Source organism: Micromys minutus (genome assembly GCF_963924665.1).
Source record: "Micromys minutus genome assembly, chromosome: 17".
NCBI lineage: Eukaryota > Metazoa > Chordata > Mammalia > Rodentia > Muridae > Micromys > Micromys minutus.
The window spans coordinates 34,339,460-34,358,427 of NC_137952.1; the positions used below are offsets into that span (position 1 = coordinate 34,339,460).

The following is an 18,968-nucleotide window of genomic DNA, read 5'->3' on the forward strand; positions in this document are numbered from 1 at the left end:
GTGGAAGCCAGCAAAGGGCAGCAGATTGTACAGTTGTGAGCTGCCATGTGGGTGCTGGGAACCAAACCCAGTCCACTGCCGGAGCAGCCAGAGCTCTGAAGCGCTGAGCCACCTCTCCAGCCAAAACCTTTGAGTATCTGTTGCTGTTTCTGCCTTGAGACAGGCTCTGGCTACATAGCATAGGTGAACTTTGAACCTGCTGTGTAGCTTGTGTTGACCCTGAAGTGGTTGCTGAATTTTCTGTATCAGCCTTCTAAGTGTTGGGATTACAGGTGTGGGCTACTACACCAGAATCTTAAATTCCATTTTTTGTATTTTTGGCTTTATCTTTTAGTACGGGACTGGATAGAATTTCTGGGCTGTCATACTCAAATCCATTAATTTATTTTGCATGGTGATCATTTAGTTTGTTTATGAAATTTTCTATATTTCAACAAGTAGACTGTCACTTCCAGTATTGCAGACCTTTTTGTAATGCACGTAGTGTGCTTCAAGGTCTCTGAGGACATTATATTTATTTCACTCTATCATCTTGTATTTATTCTGCATTCTTTTTTCTCAGTGACTGCCTCTATGTGTTTTTATCCGGATAAAAGTAAGTTGTATTGATGTCTTAAAACAGGGTCTGCAGCCCAGACATACTTAACACCCACTATGTAGCCCAGGCTAGCCTTGAATTCATAACAACACTCCTGCTTTAGCCTCCCAAATGCTTATAAGTGTGGCTTTAAGAACTTTTGATATGGTTTTCCTTGGGTGTTTGGTGGTTCCTAGGTACATGTCTGCATCCTGGTATAAAATGCCCTGTGGCTCTGACATGGCAGAGGGTGTGGGGGCAGGGTAGATGGGTGGTGTGCACTGTATGCCAATGGCTTACCCTCTGGGACCTGCAGAGACAGAGGCAGGTCTCCCATCCACAGGCTGACCCTCTGACTCTGTTCCTTCTGTTGTCACCTGCCCACATTTGAAGGCTGCAGCTGTCTCTGAGCGCTTTAGTGCTGGGTCTCCTGGTCACTGGTCAGTGAAAGCCCATTATGGGTTCACCATGTGGATCTTCTTCCCCATTCTGGCCACAGGGTGGGGATAGGGCATCACTTCCTCAGCCTAGCTAGTTGTTTGGTTCATCTATCCCAGGAACTTGGAGCTGCTCCCAGTGTTTCCTCCACCCAATTCCAACTCCCTAACCCAATCCATACCAAGGACCTGGAGCCAGTGCCTGTTCCTCTCCTTCTCTAGGTGGACATGTGATGTGTGATATATATCACTGAGAGCTGAGTGATATATATATATATATATATATATATATATATATATATATATATATACATGCACATATATAACATATCATATATATACATATATATACTCATACATACATATATATATTACTGTGTGTATGTCTCTCTGTGTGTCTGTGTATGTGTCTTTGTGTGTCTCTGGGTGTGTGTATGTCTCTGTGTGTGTCTGTATCTCTGTGTGTGTCTGTGTGTATGTGTCTATGTGTGTGTGTCTGTGTCTCTGTGTGTGTCTATGCTTATCTGTGTGTGTCTGTGTACGTGTCTGTATCTCTGTGTGTCTGTATGTGTGTGTGTTTCTCTATGTGTATGTGTGTGTCTGTGTGTCTGTATCTCTGTGTGTCTATGTGTGTCTGTATGTGTGTGTGTTTCTCTGTGTGTCTGTGTGTGTCTCTGTGTGTGTGTCTGTAGTGTCTGTGTGTGTCTGTATATGTATGTGTGTCTGTATCTGTGTGTGTGTATATATCTCTGTCTGTCTGTGTGTGTCTGTGTGTGTGTGTGTGTGTGTGTGTGTGTGTGTGTGTGTGTGTGGCTTGAGCAGAGCAGATGTGACTCCACAGAGCCCTGTTGCCCATCCGTAGAACTAATATGCCAAATGAGGTCTTCACATTAGACCTCAGAGACTCACAGAAGACCACAGAAGAACTCAGAGCTCAGAGCATGAATCCCAAACCCACGCCCATTGGCTGAGTTGGGAATCTGATCCATAAGTCATTGTTTCTTTGAACCACAGGAAAAAACCTGGGATCCTTAGTAGGGCAATCAACTCAAAAGGAAAACAATAATAAACTCTCCACAGAGCACCTAAAGGGACACATTTAAGAATTTTCAGATTGTAATGGAATTTGACTGCCACATGGGCCACATCCATTCTGATATCAAAGGGCACTCACATCATTTGTCAACCCTGGGCCTGCTCAGGCAACCTGGTGTTTATATCCCAACTTTCCCTTGGACCCCTGGCTACCCGAGTTCTGCAAATGTCCCCTTTCCATTAGAGAAGCTGTACTATGGGTCAGTGGTCAAGTTTGCTCAGTCAAAGGGGCTTAGTAGACCACACGGGGAAGTGAGCATTAGTGAGCCTAACCAACACCTCTCTCACACCCACTTCTTATTCCAACTTCACTCTTCCTCAGTGGACTCTCTGTCTGGAACTTGGGCTACCAGGACAGCCTCTTATCCCAGATCAGGGCCTGCTGTTGTCACAATGTCTACAACGGATGCAGGGCCTGGAGAAATGGCTCTCTAGTTAAGAGCACACTTGAGCTCATAGAGAACCAGAGTTCAGTTCCCAGCACACACATGATGGCTCACAACTTCTGTAACTCCAGTTCCGGGCACTCACCCCCTCTTCTGGCCTTTGCAAGCACTTTGTACAGACTGGTACACAGACATACCTGCAGGCAGAGCACCCGCATACATAGAATAAAAATAAATATTAAAGAAATAAGAGTCCAGGAAAAGGGACATCATGTGTCTACCCTGGGTCATGGGAATTCCTGACATGCTGAGCCCTACAGATTCACAAGGACTGGGAATGGCTGTGTGTGTCACTGCAATGTGTGATCTCAGTGTTGGCCTTAGCTACCTGACCCTTGGCTATGAAGATTTTACATCCCCCAGGTGCTCTGAAGGAGGCATCAAGAACCTTCCATGGCATCCACTACATTACTCTACTGGGCCTGTCTGGCCAGGGACACAGAGCTCGGGATGCAGTTATAGATAGCACCTTGCTATCCTGCTACAGGGGCACAGCTAGAGGCTAGAGTACCATGTTATTCCCAGGACCTTACTCTACATGGAGATGGGAACAACCTTTGGAAGGCTCTGGCAAGCATCACCCACCAGGAGAGTGGCAACATGTACGGCCACTATGTCAAATATTTATTAGATCTCCCCCACTCACCCCACAGTTGAGACAGGTGTGATCATTGGCTGGAGGCCTGTCTCAGAGCCTATTCAGCTTTCCTGTCACCTTAAGGTGCCCTATGTCTTCTTGCTACCCACAGCTAGAGTGCCCTGGAGAGCAGTGGCTAGAACTTCCTGTTGCTGGCTCTTCTGGCTTTGGCCCTGGAGCTCAATTACACTCAGCACAGCACAGAGACACCAAAACCCATCAGGTCCCAGGCTCTTCCCTAAAATGGCCACAGCCAGGGCCAGGTCTGCAGCAGTGAAGAGGTGAGAGCCCTGCAGGGAGGATGAGAGGGGACCAGGGTGGGGATGGAGGCCCTGAGTTGGCATTTTCAAGTTTGCGTTGGAAACAATTAGGAGCTGAATTATTAAAGCGGCTCAAGGGAAGAAGCTGTTTTTAAGAAAGCATGACTAAGCAGGGCTAGCTCACAGCTGCGCACAGGATCGAAGGCGATCAATTGCCATAATGGCTGTAAATATTTACTCGGTAAAAATGTGTGAGCCACCCGCATACACTACACTGGGGTCTGTATCATAACCCCCCGGCCCCATCAAGCTTACTAAAGATGCACAGTTTCAGGCCCCGCCCCTCTCTCTACTTTCTCGGCAGCTAGACCAGTCTACAGTAGCCTGATTGTAGCTGGTGGGTGGGTGGGTGGGTGGGTGGATGGATGGATGGATGGATGGATGGGTGGGTGGGTAGGTGGATGGATGGATGGATGGATGGATGGATGGGTGGGTGGATGGATGGATGGATGGATGGATGGATGGATGGGTGGGTGGGTGGGTGGGTAGGTGGATGGATGGATGGAAGGATGGATGGGTGGGTGGGTGGGTGGGTGGGTGGATGGATGGAAGGATGGATGGATGGGTGGGTGGGTGGGTGGGTGGGTAGGTGGATGGATGGATGGAAGGATGGATGGGTGGGTGGGTGGGTGGGTGGATGGATGGAAGGATGGATGGATGGGTGGGTGGGTGGATGGATGGATGAGTAGGTGGATGAATGGGTGGGTGGGTGGATAGATAGATGGATGGATGGGTGGGTGGGTGAAGAAGTGGATGGATGAGTAGATGGATGGATGGGTAGATGGATGGGTAAATGGGTGGGTGGGTGGGTGGGTAAGAGGTGAGGAAGTGGATGGATGGATGGGTAAATGGGTGGGTGGGTAGGAGGAGTGGATAGACAAATGAATGGATGGATATTGTTAATCCCCCTTGGCCACAGTCCTCACCTATAAAATGGGCTTGTGATACCCACCTCAGGGCTGTTAGTAAGCCCAGACTTGCAGCAATGTAAGCCAGGCTGGCCTGTTGGCTGGCAGGGCCACAGGTAGAGACAAATACCTGGCATCCTGGTCTTATTCCAAGGCTTGGGCTTAATTAGGACAGAATCTACTTACATCTCTATAGAGGGGTTCTCTCACCAGGAGTCCCCCAAGTAAGAGGCAGCTTGTGTGTGTTGGTCTAAGACTCATCCTTGACTCATGGTGGTTATGACATGCTTATTGTGACCAGTTCTGGTTAATTTTAATTACCAACTGAACACAGCTCAGTCACCTGTTAAGAGAGAACTGCACCTGAAGAACCATTTTGATCAGAGCAGCCTGTAGCCGTGAGAGAGACAGTCTTGACTGATCAATCTGGGAGGTCCCAGCCTACCATGGACAGCACCATCCCTGGGTAGGTGGACTCAGGCTATATAAGAAAGCTAGCATTCCAGTGATCTAACTAGTAAGCAGCATTCCTCCACAGTTCCTGCTTCCCTCAGTGGCAGACTGTGACCTGGAAGTATAAGCTGAATAAACCCTTTCCTCGGGGGAAGGTTGGTTAGAATGTTTTATCACGGCAACAGAAGTGTGAACCAGGATATGTGTCAAGTGCCCTGGCTGACTCACAACACCCAGGGAGTTGGGTTTACCACCACCCTCCTCTTCCAAGTGAGGAAACAGAGGCTGAGGGATGAAGCGATTCGCTCTAGGTCCCTTGGGTACAGTTCAAAGCCTCTCTAACCCTTTCTAGAAACCCTTGGGCTAACCCCAGGGCCATCTTCCCTACTCCCCCATCCTCCTTGGTGCTCCCCCTTTACGTTCTCAAAGGGAATCCTTCTCTAGTTCACATGGCTGAGGGTTCATCTAAAGATTGGGCAGAAAGGGATCCTGACCTCCATCTATGTCTGCAAGATTCCTCCCCACAGCAGTCCCCGACTCCTGGTACTACGGGGCTCATACAGGCCAGGCTGTGCCAGTGTCAGGCAGCGTCTCCAAGGATCCTTCCATCATGGGCTGACAGTGCTGCCACAACAGGTACTGGTCTTCAACACACAAGCTGGAGGCATACTTATCACTTAGCCTGTGAAAATAGTAAGCAAACGTGTGTGTGTGTGTGTGTGTGTGTGTGTGTGTGTGTGTGTGTGCTGTTGTGCATGGCATTGCAAGTGTTACAAGCTATTTTAGTCACACACACACACACACACACACACACACACACACAGTGCTAAGTCTGCACAGAGAGCTTTACAGCCTCCATACACACTCACCTCAATCAGTTCCCTTGGGAAATCTGATCTGTGTTTAGAAATAGCCCAGCCGCGCACTGCGCATCCCCCAGAAAGTGTTAAGATGGGCTCCCTAGCTCTTTACCTGAACCCACTGGATTTCACAAGCTGGGACACCAAGGCGGAGAGAGCTGTTTAGAGCAGAGAAAGAGCCCTGTGCTTGGTGTTCCCACGCATACACACCCAACCCAAGGAGTTGTGGAAAGGGTTAATGGGCATTTCCCCAACATCGGCAAAGCTTGCAGAGGGAAATATGTAGGGACTTGAGATCCTCACAGAGGGCCAAGGGATAAGCTGTACCCAAATCCTTGCCTGTGTAAAGCGGGTTGCAAAAGATGGAGAGCCTCGGTCTAGTACAACAACAACAACAAATTTCCCAACCACAGTTGATTCCTAAACATGTTTGGGGTAAGAAGGCAACCTGTCTGGTGAGAACTAACAAAGGAAAGGCTTTCCTGACTTCCTGACCTGACTCAGGGTCTACTCTATGCCAGACTTTTGTGGAGTTCTTGGCAAGTATGTAATATATAGGTGGGTGGACTAGCAGATGAATGGATCATGGGTGGGTGAATGGGTTGATAGATGGGTGGGTGAACACATGGCAGGAAAGATATACAAACAGGTGGATGGATGGACAGATGGATGAGTGAATTGAAGGACCACCCATTTCTTCTCTTAAGCCTTAAGTTCTCCCCATGGGAGGTGGAAGCAATGGTGGCTGCTGATGGCACGGATGTGGGTACCCTCTGCCTGGCCCAGATCAAGCACTCAGTTCACTCCCCCTTCCTTCTTACCATGGTCACCCCCTCTCTCCAGCCACAGGAGGTATTTAGGAGCCAGGCATCTCCCCATGCTGTTGGTCAACCCCTGTGTGTTGAGACCAGGAGACAATGGCTTCTTGGGTCCCTATCTCACCCCCGACCTGAGATCCTTTTCCTGCTTTTAGAGTGACCCAGGCTGCTACTGGCTGGTGCCCTGGTTCCTGCAAATTCATCCTGTCACAGTGCCCTCTTGAAAGTTAGATGCTGTGTGGCATGTTTATGGGCTTTTGTCCCTGCTGACTAACCAGTACGTCTGCTACCGTCTTCAGCCAGCCAGCTGATCCCTACTTTAGGCCCAGGGTTCTGCTCACTGCTAAGGCCTGAGGGCCATTTGCTGACTGTGGGAGTGTGGGGCTGTGACTGTCACCAGCCTAATAACACCTTGTGTTTGGCCGGGGTTCCATTTGTCTTCTGCAGAGTTTGGCCAGGAAGTCTCCCTCGATCTTGCCCTGCTGCCTGTCACTATGCCAGTTTCTAGAACTCTCTTCAACTTCCTCGACCAACTTTGGCCAAGCAAGGATTTTGAGCTTAAGTCTCTAGGCTTTAAAACCCCCTCACCATTTCTGTCCACTTCGGAAAAGTCCTTAAGAGTGACTTCGTTGTTTGTAATGGAAAATCATTAAAACTATTCTTTTGAGCCTGGTGTGGTACACACCTTTGATTCCAGTACTCAGGAGGCAGAGGCAGGTATATTTTTGTGAGTTTAAGGCTAGCCTGGTCTACATAGTTTCAGGACAACCAGCAATAGAGAGATGCTGTCTCAAACAAATAAAAAATAAAAACAAGCAAAATTCCAATTAATCACAGTCTTCCACGTTATTTCCAAAGAGCAAGAGCCAAAACTTTGGAAAGGGGATGTGGATTTCGGGATGTAGGCACAGCAGTATCCATTTTTGTCTCTGACCTTGTCACCTGACCTCCAAGATTGTTAACTTGTTTGATCCCTGTCTCTGAACAGTTGTTACCATTCTTTTTTGCATGTAATTAAAACGGTTTAAAAAAGGACAAAAAAAAAAAAAAAAAAAAAAAAAAAAAAAAAAAAAAAAGCTTCGCTTCAGCCATGAGGTTTTTAACCTCAATGCTGGCCAAAGTTATATTGCAGCTTTAACTAACTTGTCTTTTTCTTTCAATTCTCACTCCGGTTCCAGTGGACCTCTTGAGAGTCTGAGCTGGTCTTGGACAGGGATGCATTTAGTTCTCTACTGAAGGATACTCACTGCTCCCCGGTCCTCATTTTACCCCAGAGACACCTTGGTTTATGGGATGAAGGTCATGAGCCATGGTCCGTGTATCCAGAGAAAGATTTATAAATGTAGATTTTCCTGTGTCCCCACCCAGACCAACTCTATTCCCTCTCTGTCACCCGAGCCCACCCAGTTATTCACAATGAAATGAGGAAATACAGCCAAAGGCGGCCTTCAAAGGCAACACCCTTCAAGGAGACCCACCCACCCCCTTGACGCCTCCAGAGAAGCACAAGATGAGGTCACTGCCATTCTTAGGAACCCAAAGTCCTAACTACTAGAGTAGAGATTTCATGCACAGCTGGGGTGGGTTGGCCACCAACCAGAAGAGGTGCTTGGTTTGTTCTTAGTTTGGCTCAGGGGATCAGGAGCCAAGATGAATCCTGAGAAAGATCTAGCAGCCCATAAATGCCAGATCCTGTATCTTTAATCCTCAAAGGTGTGAAGTGGATGTATGTGTCAGAAATTAACAGCCTATGTAAGACCCGTCTTAAAAAGTTAAAACGATCCAAGAGGCCAGCTGCCCCAGCCTCTTCTGCCCCCTGGTGGGCAGAGGAGAAGTACCTATTAAGTAAGAAGCTTTGGCAGGTGTTGGGGGTGAGGAGAGAGAGGCTCGGGATGTGATGGTCCAGGGTGGGAGAGAGGGATGGACAGGGGATTTGGAAAGGTTTAGGAGCACTTTCCTGAGAGGTGCCCAGGCTTCACTGTCTATGAGCATCTGCCTAGGAACAGTAAGTGCCACCTCCTTTGCCGCAATGGTTCTGCCTTCCCCCAGAGCAGCCCCAAACATGTTCCTTTTCCGTTCTGGAACATTTGAAAGTTGCTCCTGTCTCCGTTTCCTACCATCTCAAAAAACCTTCAAAACCTTCCACCTCTGAGGCAGAGACCGGAACCACTTAAAACTGTATATGCCAGGGGAGAGGATGGGTCTGGGAAATATTTAACACACTTTGTAGAGAACCCCAGCCTATCCCACCAGCCAGTGCTCCAGTGTGCCCTTTCCCCTCTCCCCTTTATCTGGACTTACAGAGAAAGGAGCCAGAATGAGCAGAGGTTGGAGCAGAAAGGAACCTGGACCACTGCAGCCTTATCGGCCCAGAAGACTCACCTCTCTCTGAAGAAAGATGGCTACACGGTTTGTGGTAGGCTTTATTGGGGTCCACCTCACTAGAAAAAAAACCCGAGAAAGGTTTTTCAGGTACACAGAACAGTGATGAAGCATGGGACCTTCCAGAATCCAGATGACAGCAGCTAGGGACAGGGCTACCAAGAAGTGAGGGGTGAGAGGTGAAAGGTGAGAGGTGAGAGGTGAGAGGTGAGAGGTGAGGGGTGAGAGGTGAGAGGTGAGAGGTGAGAGGTGAGGGGTGAGAGGTGAAAGGTGAAAGGTGAGAGGTGAGGGGTGAGAGGTGAGGGGTGAGAGGTGAGAGGTGAGAGGTGAAAGGTGAGAGGTGAGAGGTGAGAGGTGAAGGGTAAGAGGTGAGGGGTGAGAGGTGAGAGGTGAAAGGTGAGAGGTGAGAGGTGAAGGGTAAGAGGTAAGGGGTGAGGGGTAAGGGGTGAGAGGTGAGAGAGAGGTCAGTCTCACCTGTGGGGGTCTGGAAGCTATAACCTCCCCCAGGCCTTGTGCCTGGTCAAATGGAAGGGGGAGAAATCACAATTGGTTCCCTTTGAAAACTAATTCTCTGTCCTCAGTCACAAACAAGGACACTAACTTGACCAACACAGGGAAGCAACCTCAGCTCAGCGCTACCAAGTCATGTCCTATTATTGCTTTCCCAGCCACTGACGTGGGGGTCACAAAGAGCATGCTGCTGTGTTCATGCGATGTGTAGATAAACTGAGGGACTTGCTCAGTGTCCAGCACCAGTAAAGAACAGAGCCTGCTCAGGAGCCTGCTCAACAAGGTAAAAGCAGAAAGCCACCTGTGTCCTTTCACGCACACCCGACATGACATCTCAGTGACCTCATTTTTATATCCGTTTTATCTTACAGATGAAGAGACAGCTGTGGTGAGAGGCTGAAGCTTGGCCTGGCAGATAGGGCTCTGTTTACAAACTGTGCAGATGAAGGCATTCGGCCTGCCTTCAGAATCACTTGACTGGCCAGGGAGAACTGGGAGTTGCTATGACAGGCACCCGGATGCACATGTCTAAGAGGCTCCTTCTTTTTTTCTGGTGGAGAAGATGCCCTTGTGAATGGTCCCTAGAGGCCCTGGTCTGTGTTCCATCATTTGGGTATAACTGAGCTATCTTGTTTGTGCCTCGTGTGCTCCAAGGTCTCCCTGGGTTTCTTTCTTATTGGACTCAACTTTTTTCATTTGCTAGCATCCTCATTTAGGAGTTTAGTGGAACCTGGGTATGCACTTGTGTCTATCTGTAGGAGAGTATTTTTAGGGCATGGGAATGACACTTGGACAATTCATGTCAGATGGGCTCTGTGACAGGCGTAGAGAGAGTCCCTGCTGCCTTAGCTGACAGCCCTCCCCAGGCTCTGTTCTGCCGCTACCTTGTCTGGAGGGGCTCTGAGATGAGGACCCATGCACAGGGCTCATCTCTCACTCTCTGGGCTTTTTTGTATCTTCCCCTGTGAGCTTCAGAAGAAGTCCAAAGGACAACACAAAGGTATGAGTCTGTAGCACACTAAGGGACTGGGGAGGTGGCCTTGCTCTGTGACGTCCTTCTACAGTCTAGAAGAGTGAGGATGTGAGACCAGGGTGAGGGGTCTGACCCACACCTGGCACAGGGTCACAGCAATGGCTGTGGCTTCCCTGGTTGTTCATGGGTATATCCTGGATACCTGCTCGCCCTGGAGCCAGAGTGTATGCTCTTCAGAGTCCTTCTGCTCTCGAGGAGAGCCAGGATCCATCTTCTAAGCTCTTCTCACTCCCGTCTTACCATTTTCTCATCACTCGCGTTTTACGCTGTTGTAATTCCATGGATTTGGAAATGGGCAAGTATATTGGAAATTTCAAGCTTTTCTTCTTATAAATGCTCTTTGTGGGCTGGTGGGGGTATTTCCATGGGTAAAGGCTTACCAAATGAGTCTGCTTCCTGAGTTTTAGCCCTGTGTATCACCCATGTGGAGGTGGAAGGAGGGAACAGACTCCAAAGAGTTGTCCCCTGGTCATTATGCCCAAGCTACAAGCCTTCGTATGCACACACCGCCACTGTCACCACCACCACCACCACCACCACCACCACCAACACACTATTTGCTAACCCCATGGCTCTTAGGTGTGCCTGGCTCTCCTATGGATGCCCCACAGTGGGCACAGCAGGCTCCACCCCAAAGAGTGAGGTTGACAGCTCCAGTCTGGCTTGCTCACTGCTTGGCACGTCACCCCTTCGGGTCATCGACAGCTCCCTGAAGCAGAAGCTGTTTTGCGTGTCACATGCCTATGGGGGCTCATCTTTGTTTTATGGATTCAATTATAAGTCTCTGTGGGGAAAATCATGTGATGGCTTTAGACTAGGTCCTTTTCCTCCAATAAGAGGATAGGAAAAAGAGCCCCAGGGGGTCATACGCTTCAAGGTCTGAAGCTCTTAACACCCAGCTCTCAGATCCCCATGTATATGATTCCCTCCGTTTCTGGGTAGGAAGTGCCTCTGCCAGCCAGCAGGCCCTGCCAAGCTTGGACGAGAGGCAGAGAAGCAACACAGAAGCAGCCTACTGTGAAGCCCCTCTCCTCCCACCTCCAGGCCGGATCCAGGCCTCCTGTTAAGAATTCCCATAGAGTGGGCTTCTGAAGAACTGAAGAAGTCTGTCATTGAGAGGTATCCTCTATACACAATCACAATACACACTGGCCCTTTCTTTCCTCTGTCTCCTCTGCACTGGCTCCGATGAAAGAGGAGTCCTCAGGGAGAGATCTGGGGAGAAGTAAGGATAGGGGAGCCCACATGTACAAGGCTGGGAGGGCTCTCTAGAGCGGCTAGGTGGGCGTGGGTCTATATCCACTAAAAAGATAAGGATACTCGCCACCCATCTCTTCCCAGGCTTATGAGTCTGGGAGTCTTGGTTTGGCATTCAGAGGGCCAGGGTTCCCTATGGGAGTGTACAAAGCTCATGGACTTATCCTGCTCCCAAGCCCCCTTTATCCATGCTCCAGCCCAAAAGGAGGGGGTCATAGACCCCAGCCCCAAATGACATCTTCCAGCACCTGGTATCTCTGTCCCAGCCCTCACCTCGAGCCAGGTTCCCGGAGATGAAGCGGAAGAAGAAGCTGATGATGTGTCCCAGGTGTTTCTTACAGCCGTGCTGACACTCCTGCAGTCTCGGGTAGCTGCCCTCGCCACACCCTGACATGGTGCTGCCCAGGTCCTGGTTCTCTGCCGGCTTTTCCAAACCCTAGGCTCAGCACCCTTCTTTAGGGAGGGCTTGCCCTCTCCGCACCTGCTTCTAGCCTGCTTCTCTTGCAAATCTCTCTCAGTGTCTCTCTTGCTCTTAACCTATCTCTTGACCTGTTTTTCTATCTCCTGCTGTTGGGAAATAGCCAAAGACTAACAGCCCCTCAGCCCAAGATCTGCTATGTCTCCCTGAGCCTTGTCTGGTACCTGCATTTATCTCCTCGACCGTCAGGACCCAGGAGCTCACTGTTCCCCAAATAAGTATCAGCAGCTGCAAAAAGCCTGCATGGGGGTGGGCATTGCTCTGACACCTCAGGAGGAGGTAACACCCAGTATGACTTGCAGCTCAGGGTGTGAACCTCATAGGCCCAGGGACTTTCCACAGCCTGTTCCCACCCTGCCCCAGCCTTTGGCCTCTTGACTCCTGGCTTCTGCTTGTTACCTAGAGCCCCATCCTACCTGGGTGTCTGAGAAGTAGCGAACAGAGAGAAGAAGTAGTCTCTCTCACGAGGACAGGGGACAACCGAGGGCATGCTGGAGCAAGAACCACTGACTCCCCACTCCCTGTACTGGACACTTGGTAAACGCCAGACAGGCTGCTGAGGTCCTCTGGCCACTACTAACGAGGCACCCAGTCTTCTTTCTGCTTTTCCTTGCAGACATCAGGGTTTGTCAGAGGGAGGAATGTGTTCAGTAAGAAGCTGCTATTCTAGGGCTAGCAGTGGAGCAGAGTCAGTAGAAAGCTCACCTCACATGCATGAAGGTTTAACCCCCAGCAGAAGGCTGTGGCTAACACTTTTAATCCTACTACACAGGGGACTGGAGACACAAGGGTCAGAAGTTCAAAGTCAGCACCAGCTACACGGTAAGTTTGAGGCCAACCTGGAATACATGAGAGCCTGTCTTGAAGCAAAACAGAAAAACAACAGTACCATTCTCCCATGTTCCTGCACCAGTGTGGTTTAGTTTTGGCTGGTGGAATGTAAACAGCCTTCTAGAACTTTCTGTGCTTGTCAGCCGCACTTTCTCCTCCCATGCGCGCGTGCTCTCTCTCTCTCTCTCTCTCTCCCTAGAATGATGGCAGAATGTCTAAGGTTGAAGTAACCACTTTGCAGCTGGGCCAAAGAAAGGGCTAACTGCGTTGATAATGAGAAGGGAAGGGCCAAAGAACAGAGTTTGCAAAGCTTTTGCAGCCACTTCCCGACTCAAATGGAGCCATTGTTGCTCAGGGCTTCTGTTACATACAGAGGCAGGAGAGTCAAATTGCCTCCCCTAAAGTGGAAGCTGAACTCGTGCATTGCACACGCTACCGGGTGAAGAAGCTGAAGGATTTGGTGATGCTTGCTGTGTACCGGGTCACGTATGCTGCTCCGAGCTATTTACCGAGCACACACAAAGGCCGTGCCGCAGCAGAGCCAGCAGGCAGCACAGGCCTTGTGTCTGCTAACCCGGTGTATGCAGCAGCCACAGAAAGTACGTCTAAGACAAGTTGGGACACCCTCCCGGTCCACGCAGGTCTGGACAAGAGAAGCACGTGCACTCAAGTTTCCAGAAAACATGTTTCTTTGGCAATAATATTCTCTTTTCCTTTGCATACAGCGAGTTGCAGGTTAATGAGCTATTATGGACCTAGGGTGAAGTCTGTAGGTGCTGGGTAGTCCTTCCTCCAGCCCCATCCCCAGGAACTGGGAGTCCATTGCTGCTCAGGCCTAGTGGATTGTGTATGTGTCTCTATCACCAGGTCTGTTGATGCGGGTGAGATCTAGGCCAGAGTACGGGGTGAAAAGGTAGGCAGGCAACTCAGCCCTTCGTGCTCCATTCTCCCTTTCCACCACACCAATTTCCGCTTAAGGGACTGGCAGGGTGGCAGGAAAGGTGACACCAAGGCGTGAGGCATCTCAGGGCCAGGGCAGTGGAAAGGGACATCGTCCCCATCCGTGCAGCAAGAAGCGAAAAATGTAGTGCACAGCTGCTTCTTATACTGCCTGGGAGGAGTTGTAGCCTGACGGAACCTTTCCCATTGATCATGGCCTGTGGTTAACCAAGGGGGCAGGGGGCAGGGAGGTGGAACGGGCACGTGGTCAGAGAAGGACCCATCTGGGGTATGAATCTTTTCTAAATGCTTTTGAGAGGGTGCCAGGGCTGGGCAGGTGCCTGACAGCCCAGGAGCCAGGTGGCCTCTCCTTCTGGCCATGGCACCACCTGCCCATAAACAAAGTACCGTTTATCCTATTTGACTTAACATTACTCAGCATTCAAGAGAGAGAGCCTCCTTTCTTGGCTGCCCTGACCGAATGGTGTTATGTGCACAGTAAGCCAGCAGGTGGCAGCCAAGCTTGGCTGTATCCTTCAATTGCAGGGGGGCCTTGCTGGGATTGACTAGCCCCTGGTTTCAGACCCTCCTGCACTTTCGTTGCCGTGAACACCACACTCAGAGGTCACATACATCACTGTCATTAACCAAAGGGCTTGTTCCACCTCCTGCTAGTCTTCTCCTCGCCCCATTTCTGGCACAGCTGGAACAGGAGAGATGCCTACTAAAGACAGGGAAGGTTGGAAGCAGCCACAAGGTTCAGTCACAATAGCGCACAGGTCACACAATACCGAACATTATCTACCTCTCTGTTCAGACCCCAGGGACCGGGTGAGCCCAGGAAGTGGTCCTTCTAGCACCCTGCCCACTCAGTGCTTTCCCTGTCTCCAATACTCTGGGTTCCATTTGAGAGGATTTAGACTCTAAAGGTAGAAGCCCACAGTGGGAGATGTCCAAGAGGCTGTTACCCCAAAGCCTAAGATGGTCACCTGGCCTCTTCGGGCTGCTCTTATCAGTTAGAAAGGAACAGTTGATAAGAGACGGGTAGGCAGCAGTACTGGTCCTGGGGGAAGCTTACAGAGTAATACTGAGCAGCAAAGAGGACATCTTCTCAGCTCAGGGGTATCTCTGGGAATCCCAGTAACACTCATCAATGGGGATTACAGTGGCTCCCTAGGCAGGGCCACAGATGGAGTGAAGGCTCAGTTTGCTCTGTTCAGGACTCTGGTACTCTGGAGGGAATTAAAGATGGCCACTCCATGCTGCAGCCTGGGGCACAGGGAGTCCATGGGTTCTTTCTTGAATCTGAACTGACCCTGTGACTTGAATGGCTGATTAGCCTGTGGGTCTACACTTTGGGAGGGCTGGGAGCAGAGCCTTGGCTCCATGAATGGTGGTGTTGTGGGACTCAGAAGCGGGAGCTGCACCGCGTGACTGCTGGGACATAGGCTTCGTCACATTGTGGTTCCCTGTTCCTCTGAGGTTTTCTGTGACTTTCCGCAGACCCGGGGACTCAGCCCATTGCTTAACTCAGGCAGCCAAGACCCCAGGCCATTTGGGGAAGATTTTATTCTAACTTAAATAATTGAAGAAGCCCAAATCTCACAGACTTCCTGGGAAGGCAGACTTGAGAATCAGGTCTGTCCAGTTGGTGGCATCGGCTACAGCTGAAACCACGCCTCCCTCTGAAGGCAGTCTGCCAGGAAGGGCCACCCACAGAGGAGTCCAGAGTTACAGCTCTGACACACCGAGATGTCCTGAGGGTCCTGGGCTGAGAATGGCTGCTTCTGGGTGGGGAGTCAAGCTGCCTGACCTACCCCCACCCCCTGGACCCATGCCTCTTAGAGACCCTCCCACTGCTGCGCTCCTGCTAACACCCAGGACTCAGACACAACTGGACCAGACCTTGTACCCCCACCATGAGGTCCCTGAGTCCTGCCCATTCTGTATTGAGGTCCTAACTCACTCAAGTCATGGGGACGTCGTGCTGGGCCGTGACCTCCACTTAGCAATCCCAGATACCTGCTTTTCTGACTCTACTGCGGAATGGAAAAACCCCAACAAGGGCAGCGTCTGGGCTGCTGAGCTGCACAGGCACTCAGTGCTCAGGATAGCGTGGCAGGCCGCACTGGACATGTGATGGGGATCCCCTGAATGGTGCTTTTTGTTCTGTGCACCGAGAGCCTGAGAGGCAGACTCATCAACCACAGTGTGGCATTTCACATGCACACAAAATCGCCAGTGTGTCCACGCCAGCCGAGCACTCCTTAAGGACCACAGAGGGATGTGTTCGGACTGAGTTGCTGAAGCTCAGGAGCTCGTCCAAGGGAATCAGGGAGTGTGGGATCTCTGTTCCTCATTCTGTGGGGTCCCTGCTGGACCCCAATCTCTGGAGAATTGGACAAGCCATTTAATCTTATTTTAAAGTATCTGTGGACTCTTAAGTAAAAGGAAGCAAGGGAGAGGAGATGGGCTTTAGCTCCTGCTTCACACAGCTTGACACGGCTTGCTTCCCATGAGCCAAACCTCCTCTCGGTGTTTGGCAACTTCTGATAAACATGTCCATCCATGCAAATGCAGCTGGGCTGGGCTGCTCCTTGCTATCCTGGCCTTACCCTGTACCGTATACCTCTGAAGGGAGTGACTGGGAAAAGCTTCTGTCTTCTAAGCGGCCACCCTGAATGCGGTGTGAACACACCCTGCTTGCTCCCGGACTCTCCACCCAGTGCACCAGGGCTTTGCCATCAAGGGTGTACAGTTCCTTCCAGAGCCACTACCGCCCAGTGGCTTTTAGGTCAGAGTGGGCATTTATAGAGGAAAACAGAGGGCTTGAATCTGGCCGGCATTCTGCCCAGGAAAATTCAAGATGACAGATATGAGAGAGGTGGGACTCTGAGTTCAAAGGGCACAGAAAGTTGAGCCATCTTGGGTGGAGCTGAGTCCCTTGGACACACCCAGAGGCCACACTGGCGAGCACCACAGCTCTTGGAGCCCGCTCTGGTGGACAATGGGGAACATCTACACACCAGTGCAAATCACACATGCTCTGTCACCTGTGAGACCCTAAAACAGCTGGGGCCCTGGGAGGGTTCCCCACATTTGCTAGTGCTTCCAAGAGAAAGATTTGAAGACAAATGTCAGCTAAGAGGGACATTAGCCTACAAGGAGCGGGGCTCTTGTGGAACGGAATCGAGCTAAGAGCAAGTCTGGGTAGGTTTCGCCGATAAAGACGGGGTCTTAGGATGCAGCAGCCTTGTCCCCTTGTCTCTTTACACACATGCACAGGCCACCTGGGAGGCTGACTGTACTCTGACTGTGCCCATTGTCTGACAAAGAGACTGAGGCTCCCCGGAGATTAAACAACAAGAGTATGTGGTTTGAGAAAATACACAGAGCAGGTCTCCAGGCCAAGCATGCACCTTGTCCCGGTGATAGATTCTCACCCATGCCTCTATATCATCAAAAACATGTGGTATGGGGAGAGACCTTGCAACTGAGCCTGGAACGCTGGTATGGAATTGCATTTCCACATGCATGGTGTATGTACATGTTTGTGTATGCACACTCACCTACACAGATGTGAGTGTGTGTGTGTGTAAGAGAGAGAGACAGAGAGAGAGAGAGAGAGAGAGAGACACTCTGTGAGGCTGTCTCTGCATTTTCTGTCCTGCCATTCCTTGTAAATACCCTAAATAGCTGTGAATAACCATGGTTGTTGCTGGCCTCACTCCCATGCCGTGAACACTCCAGAATGCCTGCCTCAGTCTCTGAGTACACAGGGCAAGAACCAGGAGGTCTACACCTGCCCTGTGGGCCCAGGGCCCTTTTCTATGGAGGACTTAGAAAGGATGTGTGAGATGTTCAAGGTAGCTCTGCCTATCTCCCAGCCACTCTCTGAAAAACCTGCATATGGCCTCAGTCTGCTGTCCCCATGTCCTGAGAACAGTCCTGTACTACAACTTGGGTCTCTGTGTGGAACAGGACCTCAGTGAAGGGAGAGTGTGAATGAATGGAGACACATTTCCCAACAGAGTTGGAGGCAGTATGGCCCAAGATGGTGTCTGTGGCCTCAGGAAAGATGGAACTCAGAGTGATCTCCACCATCGCTCTGGCCCCCAGTCACTCTTGTCCTACCTGAGCCTTGTGGGGCAGCACTGGACAGGATCCACTTGATTAAGCAGCAACGCATCAGGGCCTGGCGGGTGAACCGTGGCCTTTGCCACTTGATGCCTTCCCTTTTGCTCAGCTGTATGCGCCCAGGGTCTCCCAGGAGGCTGCCATCCGATGTCTTCATTGCTTCCTGCAGAGGGAATGTAGGGAGGGGGTTTCCTAAGCACAGGCTTTCAGGAGGGACCTCCAGAAGGTCCTATAGGACACTCTGTTATCTTGGGTCCTAACCCTATCAGGAACCCGTTCTGAAAGCTACAGCAGTGCTGGCTGCAAGACCCCCTTTGGCCCCATCCTCCAGAGCCCTGTTGCCCCCACCATCCCTCATGGTTTCTTTCTGTCCTAGCATTGGATGGGGCCCCAGAAGAAGGGTTCCAGAGAAGTAAGGCCATACGTGAGTCCAGAAATGTTCATTCATCTCAAGCTCCCTGCTCCCCTTTCCCAGCCTGACTGACTGAAGCACTCCTTAGAGAACTCACTGAGGCCTAGAGAAGAGGGAGGGTTCACGCAGGGGATACCGCGAGTTCCTTTCTCCCAGTCAGGGCCTTGCTTGACCTTGACTGGAATCGAGCCTGACAGTGGATGAAAATCCGTGTGACCACGTAAAGAAACCTGCCCCTGGCTGTCTGGTTAGCTAATTAGGGGAAGCTGAGGGGAGCAGGTGTTGAGAGACAGTGGGACCTAAATTTGAGTAGGTGTGAACCGGAAAAGGTCAACCCGGAGCCACTGTGGAGGATTCAGAGCTGAGAGATCTGTTTGCCTAGAGCAATACTGGCCTCCAATCCTGTCCATCAAACTGTCTGCCATCATTAGTCCCTAG

At 50.6% G+C, this 18,968-nt stretch overlaps 1 protein-coding gene across 2 annotated transcripts in view; it reads right to left on the reverse strand.

The window, feature by feature from the left end:
- KCNIP3 (potassium voltage-gated channel interacting protein 3) overlaps positions 1–18,968 on the reverse strand; it is a 61,752-nt gene that overhangs the window by 33,460 nt on the left and 9,324 nt on the right. For both annotated transcript variants that reach the window (XM_080931135.1, XM_080931134.1), the window contains exon 2: positions 18,116–18,281. In XM_080931135.1, the coding sequence (XP_080787261.1) occupies positions 18,116–18,281 (166 nt within the window). The remainder of the gene's footprint in view (positions 1–18,115; positions 18,282–18,968) is intronic.